Below are 26,991 nucleotides of genomic sequence, written 5' to 3' on the forward strand. Positions count from 1 at the left end.
GTCTCTGTGAATTTGACCACTCTAGGTACCTCATCTAAGTGGAATCAAAGTTATTTGCCCTTTTGTGACTGGCTTGTTTCACTTGGCACAATGTCCTCAAAGTTCATCCATGTTACAGCAAAACTTTTTTTTTTTTACAGCAAAACTTTTTAAAACTAGTTTCCAAAGCAGTAAAACCAATTTCTTTGATAATGCTGTGACAAATCAAAGCACCAGTGAATTTAAGAGATACTAGTTAAGAAAAATTGTTTCCTTCTCCTTCAACCATGATCCAGGCACAAAAGAATAAAAAGAGTAAGTCACAACTTTAAACTACCAAGAAAGGGTTTGTTGGTACTTTATAATGTGCCTGAAGGAGGGGAAAAACCCAGTTTTGTCTTTGAAAAATCCAAACAATTACTTTTCCTCTAAGGTTGTGCACTTTTATGTTGTACAGCAAAGGTCTACAAGAAAGAGTTTCTGTAAATTCAGAGTCTTTGTTTCTATATTAAGGGTGAGGCCGCACAAAGACAAAAGTGCTAACAATGTTAGGTGGTCACAGAATACTGAGTCATGGTAAATATCTTACAAATCAGAAGCGAAATAGCCTCCATTCAGTCATACAGAGCACAAGTAAAAAATACATAAAATCTGACCTTTACAATATACTTTGAAAAGGTTCCCTTGGTTGCAGTTTTTTAAAATAACAAGCTTGTTGTGTGCCTTTCCATTCCCCTCCATTCTGTCACTCGGAATCTCTACCCTGAATACCCTGCATTTATTTCCATCTAAAACGCACACAGAGGTCCCAGACAGCCTTTCAATGGAGGCACTCGACAGACAAAGGACACCAGCCCTTTGAGATATCAAAAACGCCACTCTGATATTGGGGTGCGATGGTTCTCTGAATTTTGATATATGATGCAACTAGAGTCACCCACAGAATTTTAACAAGGACGGATAACCAGTAATGCCTCAAGTGTCCAGGTGTCTGAAAAGCACTTAACCAAGAGATGTGCTTTTCACAGCCTCAAAAATATTAACACCAAAAAAAAAAAAGTTTGCTTAAAACAAAGTCAGATATTTTATATGACAACTATACATTTTTTAAAAGTCTTTTATGCAAGACATTCATTCATTTTTCTTTTATAAAGATTATATCATCTGGCATATCCAAAAATAAGTGATTCCCACTGCTAAGTAAGACTATGTCAATGATGTTCCAACACAAAATTTCCCACTGTCCAAAATTATCTGCTTCATTGCTATTTTTCTACATACTACGCAGTTTCCCCCAACACCTCAAAAGACAAAAGTATTAAGTATCCAGCACTGCCATTACCTAAGTTCTTAAATTGCCACAAAAGCTATAAGTGACACCATCTCTATGTGACACCCACCATATGTCAAAACACAATACACCTCACTCATCCCGAAAGAAAATTGAATTTATTGCTTTTGACTTTCCTTTCAATGAAGACAAATTTCGGCCTGAAAGAAGCATACAAAGTTTTTTCTCTTTTCTTCATTAGGCTCCTCCTCTGGCAGGACCTTTTAAGAATTTTAAGAGGAGAATTTTGTCTGCTTTGTGGTATCTCATAAAGCCAGACCACTTGACAGTTGGGGGGAATATATATATATATATATATATATATATATACACACATAAAATAAAGACTTGTCAGGCTTCCCTGGTGGCGCAGTGGTTGAGAGTCCGCCTGCCCACGCAGGGGACACGGGTTCATGCCCCAGTCCGGGAGGATCCACATGCCACGTAGCGGCTGGGCTCGTGAGCCATGGCCACTGAGCCTACGCGTCCGGAGCCTGTGCTCCGCAACAGGAGAGGTCACAGCAGTGAGAGGCCTGCATACTGCCAAAAATAAATAAATAAATAAAGACTTGTCAAGTTCAGGGGGGTTTAAAGTACTAATGATGTAGAAAACATTTTTAGGACATTTTAGTGATTCTTTAGTTGCTTTATGGGATAAATCTCATTTATAATGCAAGCCTCACATTAAGAAAAATTTTAAGATTAAAAAAATTGTAATAAATGTAACACAAAGTTGTCAACTGTACCTACTCTACTGAACAATGAATAAGCTTAAGTAACTTTGCAAAACAATCAGGAAATGAATTAACAGATGGTAAATAGAAAAACACATATAATCCCTTACAAATACTCACAAATAAAAATGTTGTCACCACTTTGTTATAGATTTCTTCCTGGTCCCATCTTCAAGGTTACTAACAGAGCACAGTTACAATGTTAGGAGAAAGGAAATGGAGTTTGAACCATACACATTAAAGAAGAAAAAACAAGCCACTTTTTACCCCCACCACTTCAGTTTACTTTGAAACTCATTAGTTCAATAAACATTTGGAATAAGCACCAGTGTTTTAGAAAGACTCTAAGATTTCTTCCAAATATTCCATGATCACCATTTTCTAATACCACTTGATTAATGGAGATTTAACACTTCTAGACCTCCTAAAAACAATGTTATATAACACTTACGACATATACTGAATAATGGAATGGGCACAGAAGAAATGACAATCTAGCTTTCAGTTGCCATTAGAAGCCTAGGACCTGTGTTAAAAGTATTTTTAAGAGTAACTTTTCCTGAGGTTAATAGCTACTGGATCTTAAACCATATTAGCCAAAGAAAACACCACTGTCATCTTATGCAAAGCTGGCAAATTCAGTGACTTCTGAAGATGTTGAATATTTTAAAAGTTATCTGTCTTGGCCTGTTAGTTCAGCCACAGCTTAGAACAGTGCTAAGAAGGCAGCAGCAGGTTTAAGCCTTAATTATCTTTACTCAGAAAACTGTTCAAACTTAAAATATTATCATTCTGGGTGTTAATCTTCAAAAATGAAGTGTGGGACCTTTAATAATTCTGTTATAATGTCTTTCTCTTAAAACCATCAGTAGGGCTTTCAAGACTTTAGGACAGTGTTAGAAATGTATAGGTTTAGTTTAGTCCAATTAAACTAGCTTCCTCCAGTACAGAGCTCATTTTTCCAGAAATAATTTTTTTCAACAGGGTATACCTATATACTTTTTTTTTTTTTTTTTTGGCAGTACGCGGGCCTCTCATTGTTGTGGCCTCTCCCGTTGCAGAGCACAGGCTCCGGACGTGCAGGCTCAGCGGCCATGGCTCACGGGCCCAGCCGCTCCGCACCGGGGCACAAACCCGTGTCCCCTGCATCAGCAGGCGGACTCTCAACCACTGCACCACCAGGGAAGCCCTTTTACTTTATTTTATTTATTTTTATTATTTTTTTTTTTTTTTTTGGATTGATTGCGGTACGAGGGCCTCTCACTGCTGTGGCCTCTCCCGTTGCGGAGCACAGGCTCCAGACGCACAGCCTCAGCGGCCATGGCTCACAGGCCCAGCCGCTTCGTGGCACGTGGGATCTTCCTGGACCGGGGCACGAATCCGTGTCCCCTGCATTGGCAGGCGGACTCTCAACCACTGCGCCACCAGGGAAGCCCCCTATACTTTTTAACTGAATTATTCCATAGAAATATATTCCTCTTGTTCTCCCTTGCGTGTATATGTTAATAAATGTTAAAATGTTGTCTAAACCCATTATCAGTCTTTATATGTACAACTTTCCCCTTGGTGTTTATATTTCCAAGCTTTTGATAAAGTGCTATTTTTTCGTTCAAATCATGTCCTATGGAAAACAGAAAAAAAAAATCAAGCACCTTCATTGCTTTCCTTGTGCCAATGTTGAATTCTAGAGTTTATGTGATACATCAGCTAAAAACAGAACTCTATTCTTTTTAGTGTAGATATAAATACAACATTTGAATCAACTTACAAAGGGGTCTCCCTATGGAGTGAATTAGTAAACTGTCAGCCTATAAAGATCTATTCAAAGACATTTGTGCTTTAAATATTTGATGAAAGTGCCGCTAAAATTCCAAATAGTCTTAAGTCACTGATAGCTCAAAATTCTATTATCACCTAAAAATAAAGTAACATTCATACACTAAGGCAAAATCTTACATTTTTCTCATAAGTTTCAAGTATCATTTTTTTGGGGGGGGAGTTCTCTATCACATTGAAAACTTGACTTTTTAGAAAAATAAAGAGGTGAATATAGCTACAGTTTTATACACCCTCACCTTCCTAAACATGAATAATTCAAAACTTAGAAACTGCAGCAGAATTTAGTCTGCAGAAATTTAAAGAATTTTGCTAACATGTCTTGATCATGAAGAAAAAGTGGATTTGAAATGACAAACTTTTAAATTTATTCGGTCCATAAGGAAATTTACAAAACTATTTTTTAATGAAGGTAAATATTTACCTTTCTTTCCCCCCAAAAAAGTGCTGAACTTTAGTAATGGCTCTTCTTTGTGAGTCAAAGAGTTAAAACCATCTCTTTTACTCCCAAATGAGTGTCAGTCCCACTCGGAGGTGCCATGTTTTATTTAGAACATGCTCTTTCTCAGTAACCACTTTGTTCTAATTGGCAAGGCGAAGCCAGGTCCCTAAAGCACATAGCTCGTTAGATTCAGTTTGGATTACAAAAACACACAATGAAACAAACTGCCCTGAAATGTACAAATTAACCGTGCAGGAGTACGGGACAGGGAGGTAGAATTAGATTGTAATAGGGAACAAAATCCACAGGGAGGCTGGGGAACAAATCACTAGTGTCTCAATAAACTATACAAGGTTTCCAAATGAGCAAATACACAAGGCAGTGGACAGGCTTTTCCATAACTCAGCCAAGTTGCTTAAATATGGATACAACAAAACAAGACTTTTTTCCAACGCTATTATGCATACATGAGAAAATGGGAACACCAACAAGAAGGTTTAACAAATGAAACCTGCAGCTTGCACTGTCTAAATATGAAACTCATCTTTGCCTTCACACTGACAATGTGCAAAACAGCCCTGCAATTAAATCACACCTCCAAACATTTTTAAAAAAATCTTCTGAGAAGCAAAACAGAAGACTAAATTAGAAATAGTGCATCACTATGCAGTGCAGAGAGCAAGGTTAATGAGCTAAAAGTTATACGAACAAGAAAGATATTAAGAAATGAAGATCTCACCACCAAAATAGAAAATGCGTCAGACAAACACCACACATGCACACCTTTTCCCAAATTAGCCACTGTGTGAAGCTTCTAGCACTGCTTCTCTGATCTTCCCGTGATATCTAAAGACAAACTGCAACTGAACTAAATAAAAGAAAAGAGAACAGGAAAAGTGTGTAACCCTAATCTACACACAAATGCAAAACAATGCCGCTGCTACATCTTTGCAGGGTTTTTACAGTACAACCCCATCTACACCAGCTACCTTCACTCCTGACAACATCAAATAGTGGTAGAAGACTGGGACTGGTGTGTAAACACCTAAAATCAAATTTCAGTTCTCTGCTTTAAAATTTAATCTTGGGAACATTATTTAATCCATCTGAGCTGCAGTTTCTTTACCTGTAATATGGAGATACAAAATCGCCAAAGTTGTGAGGATCAAATGGGATAATATTGGCTTTATAGTATAAAAGGACTGCAAAAATCTTACTTATTATTGCAATTACTTCATTTCAGGATTCTACTGCCTTTTTAAAAACATAGATATAATTGTCCATGTACTTCCTCCATCTTATTTTACGAACAGTAATTCCTATTCCATTACTATTTTAAGTATCCTCTTTTTGGCATTCACTTTTTTTTTTTTTTTTTTTGCCATATGCGGGCCTCTCACTGTTGTGGCCTCTCCCGTTGCGGAGCACAAGCTCCGGACATGCAGGCTCAGCGGCCATGGCTCATGGGCCTAGTCGCTCCGCGGCATGTGGGATCTTCCCAGACTGGGGCACGATCCCCTGTCCCCTGCATCAGCAGGCGGACTCTGAACCACTGTGCCACCAGGGAAGCCCTGGCATTCACTTTTAACACTATGCACCCTTGTTGTTTTTCTCCAAACCGGAAGTCTTGGGTTAAGGTATTTTTTTCTTCTCTATAGCCAGTATTTCGTCTAAAAAGTAAATTAAGAAATTTAAAACTTTGGTAATAGTTAAAACAATTAACATACACTTAGTTCTACTTTACACACTAAGACCCAGCTGAGCAGTTGGGGCTTTTAAATGATATAAAATTTTGTATCATTAAAGATCATATTTTAGCTATACATTAATGGCCTATCATTTTTCCCACCACCCCTTCTGCAGACTAAGAATTAAGTGTAAGGGGGTTATAACCAAGAAAAGTATAAAAAAGCAACCTTACCATAACCCTCTAAATCAAGCACAAAGGAAACAGCCAGACTTCCCTGGGACTTCTAGGGACTTCCCTGGTGGCACAGTGGTTAAGAATCCGCCTGTCAAAGCAGGGGACACGGGTTCGATCCCTGGTCCAGGAAGATCCCACATGCTGTGGAGCAAGTAAGCCCGTGTGCCACAACTACTGAGCCTGCGCTCTAGAGCCCATGTGCCACAACTACTGAAACCCACGCACCTAGAGCCCGTGCTCTACAACAAGAGAAGCCACCGCAATGAGAAGCACACACACCACAACGAAGAGTAGCCCCCTCTCGCCACAACTAGAGAAAAATCCGTGCATAGCAACGAAGACCCAATGCAGCCAAAAAAAAAAAAAAAAAAAACTACTCTAAGTACCTGTAGCATGGTGGAGTCAAGACCAGTGAAGCACAAAAAAAGCCTCATGGTGCTTTCCTGAGTCTACCTGTTACCCATTTTCCCACCAAACCTAAAAGGAAGCCCATAAAACTAAGTGATCATTTTGATTTAGTTTGCATTAGACTGAGAACATGAAACATTAGCATCGAACTCATCACTTTTCATGTCGTAGAGGGCTGACTTTATTACATGAAAAGGGGCCAACCACGTCTAACCTAAGCAGGTCTCAGGACTAGGGATCTCCAAGCCTCTTTCACAGAAGAGCACCATCAATTTAAAATTTGAGCACATACCTCTCACATGTCTTTTTGTTTTAAAAATAGTTATATACTCCTGAAGTGGATTAAATGTTGTGCCCCCTCACAAAACCACCCCCTCCCCCGAAAAAAGTCTACCTGGAACTTGTGAATGTAATCTTATTTGGAAAAAGGATCTTTGCAAATATAATTAAGGATTTTGAGATAAGATCATCCCCTACATGAGGGTGGGCCCTAAATCCAATGACACTCATCCTGAGACAAGACAGAGGCACACAGGAGAGAAAGCCACGTGAAAATAACAGTAGACTGGAGTAATGTGTCTTCAAGCCAAGGAATGCCAAGGATTGCTGGCAGAAACCAAAAGCTAGGAGAGACATGGAATGGATTCTCTCTCAGACCCTTCAGAAGGAACCAACCCTGCTTGCTGATATCTTGATTTCAGACTTCTGGCCTCCAGAACTCTGAGAGGATAAACTTCCGTTGTCTTAAGCCATCAAATTTGTGGTAATTTGTTATGGCAACTCTGGGAAACTAATAGCAATAAGATTATATACATTATAAAAACCAACAATTTTTGAAGAATGACAAAAATAAGTATTAGTAGAAATTCTAACATCTTCTCTTTATGCCTCAATGGACAATCCTGTGCACCATTACAGAGTCCACAGCTTTAGACCAATATGTGGGCAGAAATAAAGCCAAATAACAGAGCCAAACTATCTTAAAAGACTCAATGACTATTAAATTTCTTCCACTTAAGAATGACACACGGTCACAATTTTTCTACTCAAGGCCTAAAAGAAGTTGCCTTTCTGCTACTTAAAGCACTGAGCATTTTGTTTCCCATTAGAAATGCAGCAATTATTTCTGACATAATTTCCATAACAACATCATCTTCAACACACTGCTTCATTTATCCTGACTAACATAATAATTAACCACACAATTTAAGAATGCTTATTAGTAAGACAGCAAAGTGCTATAGACTAAGAGGTCAGAAAGGGCTGCCAGAGTTCAGCTTTGCTAATCAGTTAAGGACCTGCTGCCTCTGAGTTGCTTTCATTTGAGAGCAAGGAAGCTACACCACAAAGAACAGGGTTTCTAATACAGAAACAGTCTCAACATATTCAAGTGTTAAAAAAAAAATAGATAAAACATGAGGTTATTAAAACTGTGGTATAAAAACAGTAGTTGAAAACTATTTATATGTCCATCAAACAGAGGACTAGATAAACTGGAGCATGTATAATGAAGGTGACCAATAATTTATCAACCAAACTGGGACACTGAGGAGGAGTACAAAGGGATGTTATTAATTTCACTGATATAAAAAGCATAAACTAAGACTGTTCGGGTACATTAAGACATTTGTTATAATAGAATATTATAATGAACTAGATTTAATGAACTATAATTAACATGAACTAGAGCAACATGTGTCAACATAATTAATTTCTTCTGTTTTTAAATTTTATTTATTTTATTATTTATTTGGTTGCACTGGGTCTTAGTTGCAGCAGGCGGGCTCCTCAGTTGCGGTTCATGGGCTCCTTAGTTGTGGCATGTGAACTCTTAGTTGTGGCATGCATGTGTGATCTAGTTTCCTGACCAGGGATCGAACCCAGGCCCCCTGCATTGGGAGCACGGAGTCTTAACCACTGTGCACCAGGGAAGTCCCAACATGATTAGTTTCTAAAAGCATTATTTTAAAAAATACAAGTTTATAGAATAAGTACTGTAACAAACCACTTACACATATTAAAAACAGAATCATACATTGTTTATATAAATACCTATTCATAGTAAAAAAGTATAAATATAAAGATAAGAAAGATAATGATTATCTCCGAGGTAGAAAGAGGATGACTGGGGTAAAAGAAACCTATATGATTTTAGTTCCCTTTTAAAACATGTTATAAAGCAAAAAAAAAGACAAAACGTTCGTTAATTCTGGGTTGGCTTGTGGACGTTTATTATATTACTTACTATAATATTCTGAATTTTCAGACACCCACACCAGACAGACACCCACCAATGGACATAAAATGGTTCGGAGAACCATTTTCAGCTTTAAAGAAATCAAAGAGTATACAACAGTAATCAAGTTAACAGAATTACAAAGACATAAATACCCTATTCAAATGCTTCATTTTAAGAGCAGCAGCTGCCTTTCTTCTGGGAAAAAGTGATTTGAAAAATCAAGGTATGACAAGCATACAGATTCTACTCTACTGCCCAAACCCTCAACATGCTATATAAAATGACTCATTAGAGTGGGTGTTTTGTTTTACACTATTTGTTTGTTTTTACACTATTTGTTTTACACTATTTAATGGATATGGGGTTCCCACAATTTCTAAAAGGAAACATGCATTACAAGAAGTGCTTAAAATTTTCAGATTCACTCTGTTCCAAACTTCTAACACTTCACTTCCAGTCCAAACTTCTAACAGGAAATGGAAGCAGAAAGGAAATTAGAGTGTAACTCCAAAGCAGTAAGAGTTCCAGGTTCATGAGGAAACATTTTAGTTTACTTGTTGTGAAATGGGAATGCTGCCCTGTTCTGGAAATTACCATGAAACTCAAGTCACCTCAAGGAAAAATGTTTTCATTTGGTTTACCATTCCATCTTATGCCCACCATTGCTGTATCACTTACCCTGGATGTCAACATTGAGATTCCCTATGCTGCTAGCTACAGCCAACTTTATTTTGCTCATTCCAAAATGAAACTAACCACTTCTGGAGTCTGTCAGACATATGTAGAATGCACTTTACTCTTTAAAAATTTATAATGTTTACAGTTAATTAATAATAAAAGTCTCAACATATAGACAAAATCAAAATTAATTAAAATCCCCCCCAAATACTCCTACTCTGAGACTACCAAAATTAAATTTTTCACGTACCTTCACCCAGCTTTATTCCATGCAACTATATAATGTGTTGTCTAACTAAAAACAATATACAACACGTGCTTCAATCAACATTTAATTAATGTCCCTATGTTATTTATCAGCATTTAATTAATGCCCATATGTTATCATTAAAAGGAAAAAAAAATCCCAAATAACCTAATGGCATGTTAAGAGTATAAATTACAAAACTCTATTATTCAATAATCACTTTGGACTTATACAGAAGATTAAACAGCAATGAACAAGCTTGGTAATTTTCAGATTGGACACAAAGTATGCAGCAATGAGGAAAATGAAATCTTGCTTTAATACTAGCTATTTCGATCCCTTAAAGCTTCTCCAAAGTCCATTTTAAGTTTAAAACAATAACTATAAGATAATATCAAGAAATAATAAAAGTGAAGATGAAATTACTATACAAAATTAATAATTTTCTCGAGCTGACAAAGGCTAATAACATATTTCTCTCCAATGTTAAATATCAGAAGTCAACATCTAAGATCACTCATTTGAATGGGTACCTGAAAACAGATTCTTACAAAACCAAATACACAGCTCTAGAGTCATTACCAGAATATGCTTCCTACATGACATGTATCATTTTCTTTATTTATTGCAATATTCTTCACCACTAACAAGGCACAAGGTACAACTAACCATGAAACAAAGGTAAGCTTGCTTAACTATCTTTCCATTAAGAAATACACATATTTGAAAAGTTACACTGAAACTAATTTTCAGAAAATTAAATAACCATCAGAAAATTAAATAACCATTCAGAAAATTAAAAACCATGTTTTATCTGCTTTAATTAATCTTCAACTGACAAGAGACTCCTCACACTTTAGTTCTTCTAGTCTTATTCTTGTCTTTGTATAAATCGACATAGTAATGCATTAAAAGTACTCCTTTTTAAAGGAAACATTCTGTAAAAGGTTTAAAAAAAAAAAAACCTTCTTGCACTGTGAATAATCATCCCTCCTTTATTTTTCCAATTTTATGTGAATCATGGAATAGCAACTTTCCTAAAAGTTAGGCTTAAATGGAACGGTATGTTCAGATCATGTCTATAGTTTAAAAAGAAATTGCTTACTTTGATTTCTCAATTAAATACTTTTTTCAGTCAATAAATAAGACATTTTAGTGTCCGTTTTTTAAAGAAATTGCTGAAAATTATTAAAAACCATATACATACAGTCTAAAAGTCCACAAGACCAAACTGATTCTTTTTACACTGAGCACTTGTTAAGTTTGTCTTCTGATAAGCATCTGTCATCAGTGCTACTCAAAGAATCTTCCATCCCTTGGGACCTATCTTCAAGCTCACTCCTTTATAAAGTATAAAAAATGGTCTATGGATTATAGCTACTTCCTAGTGACCAGACTCCTCTGTCCCCCACAGCAAGCATTTCCAAGGGTGGTAGAGATAATGCCACATTGCTAGAGGTGTTACTTCAGTCAGTTCTTTAAAATTTCTGCCTTCCCCACCTTGTGACCATCCTGGTTGACGTTTCTGTCATACACACTTTTATTTAGCAAACCCATTCTGTGAAAAGCACTGCTTTATGATAGCTGGGCTTCAATACAGTAGTACAGGAGGTCGTTGTGAATTTGGTACTAAATGTCCCTAAATATCCAGACCAGTTGGTATCTAAAACTCACAAATTCAAAACTTGGGTTTGCACTCAAACAGAAAATAATACCCCAGGCATTTCTATGGTCATTAAGAGGCAAGACCACCCTTTAGATGCTATGGTTGACCTTTCAGATATCTTCTTAACACAGCTGTAGGCAATCGGGATTAGTTCATGCTTTCACACAGAAAATCGTATAATCCAAATAAGTCAATAGCTCAGAATGAACAACGATCACAAGAAATCAGTTGGTTAACACCTTGCCTAAAGACAGAAAGGAAATATGCCCTATTCTGCAAAGAAAATGAGATCTCAAGTAACTCAATGGCTTTCCAGTGAATTTCTGCAATTTGGTGGTTTTAAATTTTTTAAACCATACTCCACCATACATCACAACCCATTACACATATACATGAAAATAACGTGTAACTCAAACGAAAGTTTTACAAACAATACTTACCCTTAATATCTGTGATGCATTCAGACTGTTTTCTATTGTAATCAATTTTTAATTGTGGATCATGACCCACTAAATTGATTTCTCTACCCACTAATTAATCACAATACCCACAGTTTGAAAAACTGCATTAAAAAGTAGTGTTTCGACCAGTAAGTGTTTATATCATCCTAATATAACTATTAGTACCATGTCATGAAATTTTGTTGCTTTCTATTATAGATATATAGATATTTACTGATTCTTTTAGTAAAGTCATACGAAAAACACTATGAAATGTTTAATGAAAAACAGAATAGCATGACAGGTAGAATATTATAAAGGGGGTAGAAAAGCCAAAACTAGACAAGACTTTAAACATGTTTTTACTCATTTCATTCAATTTCATGTAAACAAGTTATAACAAACTCACTTTTCCACCATAGTTTTAAAAAGGAATCCTGAAAAATCTCTTTAACCTAATGGTACACAATAGCTATTTTTAATTTTTCCACGTTTTAAAGTACATTGTACACTTTAAAAAGACTATTTAAAATCACAGTGGCTTTGGCCAAAGTAATCTTCATGTTGTCTTTCACATCTCATGCCTCTGCTACAATGCATTTCTATACTCTCCCTATCTTCATAGAAAAACAAAATGCACAAATGTATCTTTAAAGTTCAATGATCTTTTTTCTCTTGAATTTCAAAAAGAACACCAAAAATGCTGCTTCAGCAAGCAGGTCGTTACTTACAAGTCATTCCTTTCAACTGATGGTGGGGAAATCAGGAGTGTGGGGGCAAAGATAAAGAAGGAGAGAGTATTTTCTTAACACACTTGAAAATATCCTCTTAATATTTTTAAAAGCAAAAATAACTAAGCTGTGTAAAGAGTCAATGGACACAGACCACCAGAGATACAATAAATAATGATAACCATAGAAAATAAAACTGTAACAAGTCCAAAGAAACGCAAAGACCATGGCTGAACTATCTTCGCTGATACTTAATTTTTAACTTTATATTTAGGGACATGAGACAGTTCTTTGAGTATCTGATGTGAGCCACCTGACTCACAGGTGCCTGGCTTCTCCCACAGGCATGCTTTACTGAATTATCAGGGGGAACTAGTTCTATGTGGAGACAGACACACAATATACATTTTCTCTCATTGCTACTTCATCTTTACTACACATATATATAAACTCTCATCAGTGAGGAAGCATTTCTTCATATCTGTAATGGTAGATATGCAAAGTAAGAAAAGCACAATACATTCACTTAACATGGCAGAGATTCTGTTAAAAGCTGGATAAAAACCAAACTTACCAGTATTTTTTCTTTTAAAAACCTACAGTATTTGACAAATTCCAGACCTTTAACAGATACAAACTGCCAGCTTCCCCAGCCCTCCCAACTCCATCAACCTATCCCCTAGTTGTGGCATAAATATAAAGGTCTAAAGCTTACACTATGATCATTTCCTTGTCCAAATAGCACAATGAACAGAAGATGAAAACTGCCAAAGATTCTCTCCTCGACCAAATTCCAGCTAGGCTCCTCTGAGCCCTCTTCTCTACCAGGCCTCAACCTTGACCTAAAAAAACTACCGACTCCCAACACAAATGATTTTATACACTCATATCCCCCCACATTAACAGATTTAAACAACCACTAACACAGTTTTCAGACAGCTTAAGGCCCCTTCCCTAGGGTGATCCTAGTCCCTCTTCAAGTGCCTGTCTGAGAAAGCTCAAAGCTGCCAAAAGAATTTAAGATTTGTTCCAACAAACAGCTGACTATAGGCCCCGACTACCCTATCTTAGAGCATTTACGAAAAACGGTTTAAAATTGTGAACCCTTCCTCTGTCCCTTTGAGATGTATATGTGTATCTCCTACAACTCTATCACTCAGGAGTGTCTTTCTCAAGGACATGAAAGCCATTCCTTTAAATGTAACCATCAGGAAGAACAGGGTCTCAATCTCTATCTCTGTAGGAGGATAAAATCCTAACTTTCCTAACTTCAATAACTGTCAACTAACACACCCTGCCAGTCTCAACTACAATAACCAATCCTTTGTGATTTTTCTACTCCCCTGATTATACTGAGCCAAGCTAGCAGCCCCTCCCCTACTCCTTCATTCTCCCTTTAAAATGCCCATTTCCCTCTGCACAAGTCCCCTTTTCCCTACTGCAGCGGTATATTACTGATTAAAATCTGTCCTTACCACTTTAACTTGTGTCCAGGTTTGTCTTAAACAAAACAATAAAGTAATAAAAAGTAATAAAGAATGAAACTTAAACATATCCTAATTAGTAAGACTTAGTTATTTTACATAAGATCATTAGATGTGAAGCTCTTTAAAAAAAAAAAAAAAAACACCTGAAGGTTTTAACTTCATTAAGGAGTCATAATTCAAGGAGTCAACCAATCAGCATTTAGGGGGTGGAAAAGGCCCTTGGCAAACATCAAGCCTAAGCCCTTCATGCTACAAATGATGAATCTAATGCCCAAAGAGATTAAGTGACTTACCCAAGGTGATTTCATTGAGGGATTGGATTAGAAAGCCTAATTCAGCATTATTCTCTTCCTGACTCCAACCTGAAAATATTCTTTCTCTTGTATTCTCATTGGTAAAAGCAACATTCACCATTAATCATTCAAATCAAGATCAGAGACGAACATATATATTTTACCCTACTACAACACAAGTGTTTACAATTCCACTATATGCCAACAACTGTAAACTGAGGAAAGTTTGTTTGGTACAAGTACACACAAGATTTCATTTCACTCAGGGAAGACTGTTTCAACAGTCCTAAGCAAGTATATGAAGCAACTTAGCGACGAGAAACTGCTTTCACACACAAGCAAATAAAACCCCATGCATAAACCCAAAAAAGGGTAGACAGTCTTAAAATAATTTAGACAGTCTTAAAAACAACCAAAAGAAGAAAATTAAATTTAAAACCCTTTTTCTGCACTTACCAGCAAAGCATTTGGAACAGAGATTCATAGTCTTGCTGGACCTGGGGCAAAAAGAAAGAAAGAAAAGAAAGAAGAGCTAAAAATTCAGTTATCACTCTAATCAAAACATAAAGATGTTCGAAACATAGGCAAAGAATTTCCTGGCCAGGCAACTGAACTAATAAACTAATGAGAAGTCCCTAACCAGCCAGCCACCCTCCCCCACAACAAAACAAAAACAAAACAACAAAAATAAAATGTTTTTTGTTTGTTATCTGTGAGTTAGTCAATGCTTTATTTTTTGTGACTAGCAGCTTATATGGGGCAAGTTGAGGAATACTGTAATATGCCCAGAAGATAACAGAGGAGTGAATTTATGCCACATGATTGCCACATTCCCTCTGTTTACATTAGAACATACACCACAGACTCATCACTAAAAAAGGGAAAATTTTGTCTGTAAAGAGGTAAAACTTGCTCCTTATTTACACACTCAATTACCTCTATAATATTACTTGACCTTTTGTCCTCTTTCCCCTCATTCCAGTCCAATTTCAGATCCTGGTCATATTATGACCTTGCCATTTAAAATTCTTTCTTCAGATGTTCCCAATCAAATTATTTTTCATGTCCTTTCATCTGTTAATAATAACTACAATTCACTGAGTACTAACTTGGATGGGCACTTAACATACATTATCTTATTAATCTTCCCAACATCCCTGAAACTGGGCATTACCAGATTGCTTCGTTTGTAAAATACACCTTTTAAAAAAATCACATAAACATTTCTACAACCAGGAAATATCATACCACTGGCTACAAGTGATGAATAATTTAATGAGGAACTGTTTCCGCCACCTCCTTCCAAGGTGTTATTAAATTGAGTGGTCTTCGAAATCAAGGACATACAGTCAGCCCCATTTAACAGGTGAGCAGCTTGCCCATGGTCACACAGCTGGGGAACTAACTGCAGAGGTATCTTACCTAAGGTCTGAGCTAACTCCAAAGGCCACCCTAACTACAAAAGCCTCCTAGAATACTCTTTCTTGAGTAAACTGACCTATCTACAGCTTCATTCCTCAGCAACTCCCCTCCCAACATCTGAGTCTTCCCAGAGCCACTTCTACACATGGAATATGGCAACAGTCTTCTGCCCTCCACAGTTAATTTAACAATTAATGAAAGCCTCCCTCGGGAAGTATTCCCTGATGACTATGATTGTCTTCCAATGTACTGGGACCCAAGATCTAGCTGTCAGTAATTGTCATAGGGTGATAAAATGAGGGGGGGGTGGGTGGGAGAGGAGGCAGGAGGGGGTCACTAGTTCTCTTTCCCAAAAGAGATGCTATGTTAACAGGTGGATCTTTCTTTAGAAGTCTGCTTAATATAAAGACATCAAAGGCAGTAAGGAAATTTAAGTATCAACAAAATGAATAAAAATGAAAAAAACAAAGAGATGTATGAACAGTAGCATCTAACATTTATTACAAGCCTACCACGTGGTAAGCATAATAGCACATGCCTTCGACCCCATTTTACCAATAAGGAAACTGAGTCTCCAAGAGGGTATATAACTTGCCGAAGTTACAGAACTAGTAAGTAGATAAACCTGGTCTAATTCCAAAGCCTGTGTTTTCACCATGCCAAACTAGGGCCTCTGCCTCAATACAGAAGTTTATATGAACACACTCTGGTGGTTTGGGAGAATGATCCCACAACCAAGATTTAATCTACGGTAATCAAGGCAGCTCCTGGAAAAAGTAAAGCCTTTAATCTGGAGGAAGCACAACTACTGCCCGACCCTCCAAATACACATATATATACACAGGGAAGCGACCCAAGGCTGCCAGTCATTTCAGTTCCAACTCAAGGAAGAACTGGGGATGAAGGAATTCCTTTGTCGCTAGAACTACCCCCAGGGAGGAAGGCCTCTTCCTGATGTGGTCGCTATCTCTTGCCCATGCAGCGCCACAGAGAGCCAGAGATAACTTGTTTATCCTCCGCTGCTCCCCATGATCCAGCAGGAATCACGGACAGCCTGCAGAGAATTACTGAGGGCAGCTGGGCACCAAGTGTGCCAGTTTTAACATCTGTGTTTCACAAAGCTGGTAAGAAAAAATGGCAAAATACAAGAGCGACTTGCCATTATCTCTCTTCAGATGGCTGATGTATTTTAAATGCCCGTTATACCTATATATTACCTAGATGACATCTATTCTACTTTCTGAGTAAGAACTTTTCAGCAACACAGTCATCAATCAGGTTACAAAAGAAATAATACAGATATTGATATTATTAATCAAAACAGAGATGTTGTCTAAATCTGAAAGAACCAGATTTTGGATATAGAAGTAATAGCTACTGGTAATGCCAACTTGGATCACATATGTCAGTAACACTGAACGTGAAAAAAATGGCAGAGGCTTCTGAGAACTTTGCTCCTTTCTCATGTTCAACATGTAAATCTTGAAGCTAACCACAGGCATACAACCACCAAAAAACGCAGTGTGATCCACCTGCACAGTCTTGGGGTAGACTAAATAGAGTTCTCTATGTGGCCACAAGCATGAAAGGTAGATATGATTCTCTTATATCTCCAATGCTCCAGGGAAATTGCTCTTACTGAGATATCCAATGGCTACCATGTTTCTAAAACCAAGGTTTAGTAGGTTGAATAATGGCTGCCCAAAAATATCAAATCCTAATCCCTGAAATTTGCAATTCCCGGAATTTATCTTATTTGGGGAAAAGGTCTTTGCAGAAGAATTAAGCTAAAGATTTTGAGCTTACTCTGTATTATTGAGGTGGGCCCTAAATGGCATTACAAGTGTTTTTGTGAGAGGAAAAGAAAGTTTGGAAACACACAGAGAGAAGGCAATGTGAAAATGGAGGTAGAGACTGGAGGAATGTGGTCACAAACCCAGGAATACTGGAGCAGCCACTGGAAGCAGCAAGAGGCAAGAAAAGGATTTTTCCCTAAAGCCCCCGGGAGGGAAGGCAGTTCTGACAGATTTGGGGCTTCTAGGCTCCAGAAACTTAAGGGTATATATTTCTGTTGTTTTAAGCCATCAAATTTGTGGTAATTTGCAGCCCCAGAAAACTGATACACAGGGTTATGACCCTGATCTCATCTTACTCCCTCTCTCTCAGCACCATTCAACTAGATCCATCCTTCTTGAAGCTCTCTACTTTTGCCTTGTCACTCAGATCCAAGATCAAATCTACCCCTACCCTCCACCCCATTTTCCTCCCACATAACAGCTCCCTCTTAGCCACCTTTGCTGGCTCCTCCTCCACTGTCAAGGCCTTATAATTAGAGGTCCCAGGACTTGGGTCCTCATTATCCCTACTTCCAACTTAGTGATATCACACAGTCCCATGGCTTTAAATACTATGTCTATACACTAAAGACTCACAATTGTTTACCTTCATCCCAAACCTCTTCACCTTGCTCCAAACTCATACATCTAACTGCCTATTTGACATCTTTACATGCAGCTCAGTCACAACATTTCAAACTAGAACATTCAATATTCCCCCAAAACCCGCTGACCCATTTTGTCCACCTTTATAAATAGCAAACAGCTTCCTCCAAGTTGCTCAAGTCAAAATCCAAAACACCAACCTTGATTTCCCTCTTTCCTGCAGTCTCTCATGCACAGTACTGAGCAAGATCCATTGGCTCTATTTTCAAATAGACCTAAATCTATTTACTTCTCTCCTTTGCCAATGCTTCTACTCTGGCCACCATGCTCTTACACAGGCCACTGTAAATGACGTTTTACTGGTCTTCCCACTCCCATACTTGACCCTTGACAACGATTTTCCACATAGCAGCCAGGGTAATCTTTTTTTTTTAAGTTGTATCATACTATTTTCTTTCTTAATGCCAATTTCCTGTCGCATTTATATTTTAGTGGTTTTTTTTTTTTTTTTTTTGGCTGCACTGGGTCTTCATTGCTGCACTCGAGCTTTCTCTAGTCGCAGCGAGCGGGGGTTACTCTTCATTGCAGTGTGCAGGCTTCTCATTGTGGTGGCTTTTCTTGTTGCAGAGCACGGGCTTGTTGCTCCCCGGCATGTGGGATCTTCCTGGACAAGGGCTCAAACCCATGTCGCCTGCGTTGGCAGGCAGATTCTTAACCAATGTGCCGCCAGGGAAGCCCTCCTATGGCACTTAGTATGAAATTCAAACTTGTTAACTAAAGCCTTAAGTCCTCTCATGATCTGTCTTTTGCTCCTCTCACGTACCACACTTCAACTATACGCACCTTTTTATCTGTTTCTAGAACGCACTGCAGAGCTCTTGCTCATGCTGTTCCCTCTACTCTTAAATCATTGTAGGACTGGCTGTTTCTTGTCACTCAGGTCCTAGTTCAAACCTTCTCAGTAGGTTTCACCTGACCACCCAATTTAAATCACTCATCTTCCTGTTCACAACACCTCATTCTTTGATACCTCACCACTGGCCTGTTTGCTTGTTGACTATCCTTCAATGCCAGAATATAAGTATCATAAGAGCAAATACCCTCTTGGACCCTCATTTGGTACTTAACAGGCACCCGATAAATACTTAAGTGAAGAAATGAATCCTCTCTTGAAGGCATGAACCATGAAAATTCTAAGTAAATTTTTAATATATATTTTGTAAAGGTCATTCAAACACCTCCTAGAAGACAGGGCATCCACAATTCCTGTCGCTGTCAGCCTGTCATCTCTCAGGAGCTCTGTCACACTGTAATATCTATAAATGGTAGATAATGCCACCCTCTGTACCTGGCCATGATTTGTCACTCAGGAGATAACAGGTGGCAGACACTTTCAGAATTTTCTTTCCCATGAGATGGAGTTGCAAAGAATCCAGCTTAAATTTTTTTCTTCTTTCAATAAATAATGTTCAGTGATATTTTCTGGTTTTGAAAATACATGTCCCTTGTACAAAATTTAGAAAAAGAACAGAAGCATTTAAGCAAAAGCCAAAGATCACTCATAATCCTTCTTCCAAACATAAGAATTGTTAACATTCTGAAATAATGCCTTTTTATCTTTATGGATATATGTAATAAGAATTTATTATATTAACAGTACTGGTAAAGTTGTGTGGTATGTTCACATGTATGCTTTATAACATACACATTGCATATTTTCTTTTGTATATATAAAATACAAAATTCACCAAAAATATATAATTAAAATATGTAAATTTCATTTTATATTTATGTTTAGTGATATTTCCCATATCATTAAATATTCTCCAAAAATATTCTTGTTGCTCTGTAATAGTCCATTACATACTAACACTATAGTCACTCTCTTACTGTTGAATGTTTAATCTTTTCCCCAGATTTTTTCTATTATAAATATTGCTATAATGAGCATTTTTGGACATAAGTCTTTGGTCATAGATCTTTGGCTGGTAACTTTCTTTAAAACTGACTCTGGAAAGGAGAATTACTGAGATGAAAAAGTATGATTTGGTAAATACTGCCAAATTACTTCCCAGATGAGTTCTACCAATTTACACTCATCAAAAGCATCTGAAAGTATTTTTTTTAATACACTCCCACCAACATTAAGTAAAGAATTAATTTCAAATCTTTGTTTAATGGGAGAAATGGTTATCCTGCTTTAATCATGTGTTTTCTTCTGAAATTAAAAAAAATTCTAATTCTGAAGGATATTAATTTTTTAATGAAAAATCAATTAATCTTCCAGCTAGTTTGTCTCAAGGAATTAAAAGAACATTCCTAATTTCTGAGAATTCTAAAGACATTTTATTTACAGCATTTTCTTGACATTCATACAACACTACTAACTCTCAGCACTCAGAAAAACGCATACATGCCAGGTCCCCCCACCAAATATTTTAATACAAATATGGAAATAGAAAAAACCCTGTCATCATATCAGTGAGGAGGAAACTGAGGCACAAAAAAATAAAGAGGAGTCAAAAGGAAAAACAAAAATACCAATACATAACTATGCCAAGCCATTCCAGCCATTCCACCCTAAATTTCTCTAGGTAAGGCATGGATCATAACATTTTTAAAAACCTAGACTACACAGGGATTTCCTTCTTAATGAAGAAAACCAATCTGTAAAAACCAACGAGTCACATTTCCTAATTCAATCTCCTTCAACAATCCAGAGGAAGGAGAGGGGAGCTGGGCAGGGATGTGCATATACATGCAAAGGAAGAGAAGGAATAAAACAAACCACAATGCCTCCTCCACTCTAAAAACCATTCCAGTCACCTTAGAAGTAAGATTAGATGATTAAAGACTAGTAACAATCCACGTGCCACCTCATACACGTTAAGCCCAGAAAGTCTTTCTTAACTTCCCACAACAGCTAGAAAGCAGCACAACTCTACTAAAGCATCACTCTTTGCTCACCCCAGGCAAACAAGAAAAAGGCCAGTTCAAACAGATGACATCCTAGCAGGCAATGACAAAGGAGGCTTTCGACAGTGCATCCAGCCTGTCTGAATTGTTATACATCACTCTAAATCATTCAGACAATATCTACAAAGTTTTCTTTTTAAGGGAATATTACAAAGGAAAAGACGGAGTTGTTATTAAGGGGGATTAGTTGCTGGAATGTAAGCAATATGGGTCATGCTACTTTAAAAGCTAATTTCACTGTAATAATTTAGATTCCAGGTAGGGTACTGTAATGAACCGTGTCTTAACATTTTATACCCAAATTCAAGGACAGGAAGGACAGAGCATACACCTCTGGTTTTCTTTGTTTTAAGTCCCTGCACTAAAAAGATATACAGATGTAAAACAAGTCACATTATCATCTGTGGCCCTGTACACATTACTAAAAGGTTAGCCCAGCACTACCTAACGATTAAAACAAGATGAGGCATGGCCATCAATAAACTGATAAAAAGAAGAAGAAATATTAAATCATAAATCCTTTGTAGAAATGCAGGAGAAAAAAATACAATGAACTGAATTAAAATGGCAAATAATTTTTCCACATAAGAGAAACTTAATGACCCTATCAATTCTAACACATACTGTATACAGTGGCTGCAGCTGTCTTACCATATATGCCCAAACATAAGGAAAGGTTTTCTTCCCTAAAATTATCCTTCAAGAAGCAGGAATTGCTTTACAATTGAATCCTTACTTTTGAAGTAGGCACCAATAATTTTATATTAAATACAAACAGGGGAGAAAGAAAAAAAAGAAAAAGCTTCCCAAAAACCTTGAAGTGAAAACTCCAAGCGAGCAGTCATGCCCAGGGAAATGGCATTTGGGATTCCTAAAGAGTAAGACCCTACCAATGGAATCAAACTCCCAGGGACGTCCATCCAGTCAGAGTCTGTGAAAGGGGCAAGACAGTGAAGTTCTCATCTCTGGGCATAAACACTGAAGTCTGGAAAAACATCACACAACACTAGCGCTGGATGCTTTGTCAAAGTTATTACACCAAACAAGTTTCAAAAGGGAGTAAAATACAGATTTAAACACAGATTAAGTACTTATTCCTGGAGTGTGATGTCACAATTACAAGAGGTAGCTGCCACCTGAAAAAGGCCTCTGAAGATCATTTAGAAAGAAATGCAATAAAAAAAACCTTGGAAAGTTAGGAAGATCACAAATAACATCAAAATGATGGCAATTCTCCTAATGTTATATGAATGAATTCTGTGGCTTCAGATAAAACTTACAGAGAGCAACATTTATAGATTTTTTAAATGCTCCATATCTCAAACAACTTGTAAGGAAGTAAATAACTGAAAAACTGGGCCAATACCTTTAAATGTGGTTTCGGTAAATAAATATTAAAGACATTCATGGCTGTGAAGGTGTGGAGCATTCAAATAACTGTTTCATAAAATGACTGTGGGAAAGTAATATCTTTAAATGTATATTAGGAATAAATTCAAATACATGGAATTTGATAGTATAACCTATTCTTAAATATGCATGTGCAATTACTACTGGGGTAAACTGAGAGAAGAATATAGGAGATCTCTCTGTATTATTCTTTTTCTACAATTGCATGTAAATCTAAATTATCTCAAAATGAAAAAGTTAAAGAAAAGATTTTTTAAATATATATATGCAATTATTATAATTAACTATTTAACATTTTAATTATTTCGTCTATACCCCTAAAAATTTCTATATTTATGTTGACCAAAACACTTCTTTTTCTTATTGAGAAGATGGAGAAATGCCTTATATCTGGATCTCTTCATTTTCAAATATACGTAGTATTTTAGGAAATTCAAACCCTGTATTGCAGGAAAATAATGCTCAGCAGAATTCACTTTTATAGTAGAGAAAACAGCAGGGGAAAAAAGAAGACTAAGCTCACTGCTGTCCAGTTACTTAAAGAAACTGCATACGAGCTGAGTATTAAACTTTTCCCCTAAGTTATTCCTATCCATTTTTTTTTTTTTTTTGCGGTACACGGGCCTCTCTCACTGTTGTGGCCTCTCCCATTGCGGAGCACAGGCTCAGCGGCCATGGCTCACGGGCCCAGCCGCTCCGTGGCATGTGGGATCTTCCCGGACCAGGGCAAGAACCCACGTCCCCTGCATCGGCAGGCGGACTCTCAACCACTGCGCCACCAGGGAAGCCCTATTCCTATCCATTTTATCGGAAGTTTTTTAGAACTGTACATCAAAGGAGTGAACTTTCTGGAGTGATGCAAATGCTCTGTATCTTGATCTGGTGGTGACTACATAAGTGTGTATATTTGTCGAAATTCACTATATTATATATATAAGATTGTGAATTTTACTGTATATAAATTATAGCTCAATAAAGTATTATTGGTACAAAAAACAATTTTTAAAATTCTACACCACATTAGGTACTATTACTGGTTCATTACAAAAGGAATTCTTTATGTTGCTCTGAAAACAATACACAGAAGATTTCCCAACCATTTGGTATAGAAACAAATACTTGAGAATTAAATTGAGAACAGAAAATTTAAGAGAGAGAGAATAGTGAGGTATTCCCTGTCCTTATTTTTCTCCTGGCTAGCCATGGTGCTGCTGCAAATAGGTGAAGGTTAGGAGACACTACAGTTATGGAAGTCAGAGTGTTTTCACCTGAATAGTGATCAAAATAATTAACTGGCTATGAAACTTCCATAATGGGTTAATAATTATACAAAAGAACCACTTCTTCTAAGAAAAAATAGTGAGCCTTGCATTTTCCATCATCTTTGCAACCATCATTACATAAAAACTACTGAAGAATTATATATGTACCTGTCCTACCCAAGTGACAAACATTTCTGCTTCATCCTGATGAAGTGTGCATTTATCTACTCTTATTATTAAGGCAATTTAGGCTTGCAAACAGAGGCATTCACTTATCCATATTTAAGGAAAATCAGATCAAACACGGGATAATTTTAATAAAAGATGAAAAGTAAACCTAACACATTATTAGATCTTTCTTTGTCAGAAAATGAGACATAAATCTGGGAGATGATAGTTACAAGGGTTCAAGCTGCAAGGTTAATAAACAGGCTAACACAGGTACTGTACAGCTAAGAAAGAAAAGCACAAGGTGCTTCTAACAGCTGGAAAACATCCAGGTAAAAAGACATCTACAAGATGTAACATTTCAGTTCATGTCATTCAGTTAAGACTCAGGTACCAAAAGAGTATCCACTAAATATGGAGGAAGAGAAAGTAATATCCAGCAGTATACAAACAAAAAATTTTTAATGTGCAGTTACTGTCACTGACATCAAAAAAATGCCTTCTGTACTTCAATAGCACCTTTCATTTTGTTCAAATTCTAAACATTTCATATATTACATCAGTCTACCAGGATATTCTTGGGGCGGGGGGAGTGGGGGTTGGGGCAGGTGAAAGGGTTGGTATCATACCTACCATGAATCTAGATGAGAAATGGATGAAAGGTGACAACAGAAAAGAAATTGCTCTCCTTATTCCCAGTCCAATGCTCAGTGAAAAGGAAGAAAGTTCAAAGTTTAAAATTTCCATTTCCTGACTATTTTAGTCATTCACCACAAAATACAAGATTGCCTAAAGTCTGCAAAAGAAAATTCTCCATGTAATCAACCTGAGCAGTTAAAACCCCCAGCAGAAAAAGAGAAAGAGCTAGAAGGAAACTCAAGAGTACATCTTTTCTGTCTCTGCCTCAGTAAGATAAAGTATCCCTGTTCTATGATCACAAGAGGTTCCACTGCTTCTTTGTGTGTCATGTTTCACTGCCTCCCAAACCTCAAAAACATTAATATCTAATGTCTTACTTTATAACCTTCCTACTATTGTAAATGCTTTAATAATCTTGTCATCAGAATAAAAACACAGGCTGCCACAGGGGTAAGTGGTAAGAACAGTGACCTGAGAGGAAAGGGCCTGTCTTGAATGTGTAACCTCAGGTTTGTGTTTTCTCATCCATTAAAACAAAATGAGTTTCTTAAACCAGTGACCTCTGACATTCTATGAATCTATGATCACACAATAATACAATCATATATAATCTAATAAGAATTACTAAACTCTCCATTATTTCTAGGCTATATATCTACTAAAACCTTCTAATGGGGACTATTTCCTAATTTTTCAGTCTTCTCACTCTGGAACATCTTCCTGAGATTTTCATTTAATGCTTACACTGTGACAAAAACTAAATATGGTGAAGGAATGCCCCTATGGATTTCTTTAAGTGCCATTCCAATTATATGACTTGTTATCAATGGTTTTAAATGCAAAGACATCATGACTCTTATTTATTAACTAGTTTTCTTATCACCTTGGGACTGTTTTATACTACCACTGGTATAAACCCAATCCTACATCCATACTGAATTTCCACAGCTATTTACTTTCCTTAAGAAAATTATCTTGTCTTAATCCTGTTGAATGCCGTATTATGTATATTCACCAACTTTTCTAAAATATCAGATATTCTGAATTTTAATCCAGTTGTCTATTGAGCCACCTATCCCACCCAACTTGATGCCATTCACAAACTTAGTGAGCATATTCTGTGTACCACCCACCATCTAAGGCTCTGCTGGAAGTATCAGAAGCTCAGGACCCATCTGACAGAATTCAGCTTAAGAGTGCACAGCTCCCCTCCCAATGCTGAGGACCTGTGCTGAGGCATGACTGAATTGTTCTAAGAAGAACTTGGTAATCATGGGTCAGTCTATCCTCCTGGCCATACAACTTTGCCACCTCTCACAAACATGCTACCTAAACCATCACAAGAAAACCAAGATGAAAGGCTGTAATCTGGCAGAAAACAGACCCATAAGAAATAACCTACAGTAGGTGCCCTAAGATGGTGAGTCTGCAGCAGCAGCATCTTCTTCGAAGAATACAGCAGTTTTCTTGACAAGACTCCACTCAACTGTGCCCTTAAGACCCTCCATAAAACAGACTAACATGCCCAGTGTTAGTGTACCAAATGCTCTCTCAGCCAGCAGAGCTGTTTTCCAATATAGAGGTTTATTTCCACTCCTGTCATCTGAGCTGAATGTTTCTGCAGAACCAGTTATTTTTTCCCCCAAATCTGTCTATGCCTTACAATTACACCTATTTTACTTGTGGCTGTGATCACATAGTTACTATCTAAACGAGTAAGTGCAACAAGAAAGCATTATTTCTATGAAATCTAGGTTGAATACTTTGACTTGATTAAAAGACAGGTTGCTACTTAAAAAAAAAACAAAACAAACGATGCTGCCAGATTAGGCATGAGCAAGACCACTTAAAGACTAAGGAACAAATCATAAAAATCTAAAGAGTGCCCTCCAATTGCTTCATAAATGTCTTTAGATTCTTACCCCATTAATGAGACCAAAACTGGATGTCAATTAACTAGCAAACATTTATTTAGGCATTCATGTGCCAGTCACCAGCAAGGTATTTTAAATGAGTTAACCATCTCACGCTAGTATATGTTTTACAATTACTAACACAGTGCTTTTATCGTCAGCATTTTTCACATGAGAAAACTGAGGCACAGAAAAGCTAAGTAACTTGCCTAAGTTCACATGCTAGTAAGGAGTAGAGTGACGGTCCCAGCCCGGAAGGCCAGTTCCAGAAGGCATAAGCTGCGCTATCGCAGATGATGTATTATTTGCGTGGTGAACACAGGAAA

The 26,991-nt window shown here is 37.1% G+C and overlaps 1 protein-coding gene across 3 annotated transcripts in view; it reads right to left on the bottom strand.

Moving 5' to 3' along the window:
• ZFAND3 (zinc finger AN1-type containing 3) overlaps positions 1–26,991 on the bottom strand; it is a 316,031-nt gene that overhangs the window by 185,525 nt on the left and 103,515 nt on the right. For 2 of the 3 annotated variants that reach the window (XM_089917979.1, XM_022581805.3), the window contains exon 2: positions 14,891–14,931. In XM_089917979.1, the coding sequence (XP_089774105.1) occupies positions 14,891–14,918 (28 nt within the window). In that variant the 5' untranslated portion in view covers positions 14,919–14,931. Of the gene's footprint in view, positions 1–14,890; positions 14,932–19,645; positions 24,984–26,991 lie in introns of those variants that run through there. The other variant, XM_022581806.2, reaches the window with a different exon arrangement.

Source organism: Delphinapterus leucas, chromosome 10 (assembly GCF_059928025.1).
Source record: "Delphinapterus leucas isolate spDelLeu-1000000601 "Yukka" chromosome 10, BTC_Dleu_Yukka2, whole genome shotgun sequence".
In the NCBI taxonomy this organism is placed as follows: domain Eukaryota; kingdom Metazoa; phylum Chordata; class Mammalia; order Artiodactyla; family Monodontidae; genus Delphinapterus; species Delphinapterus leucas.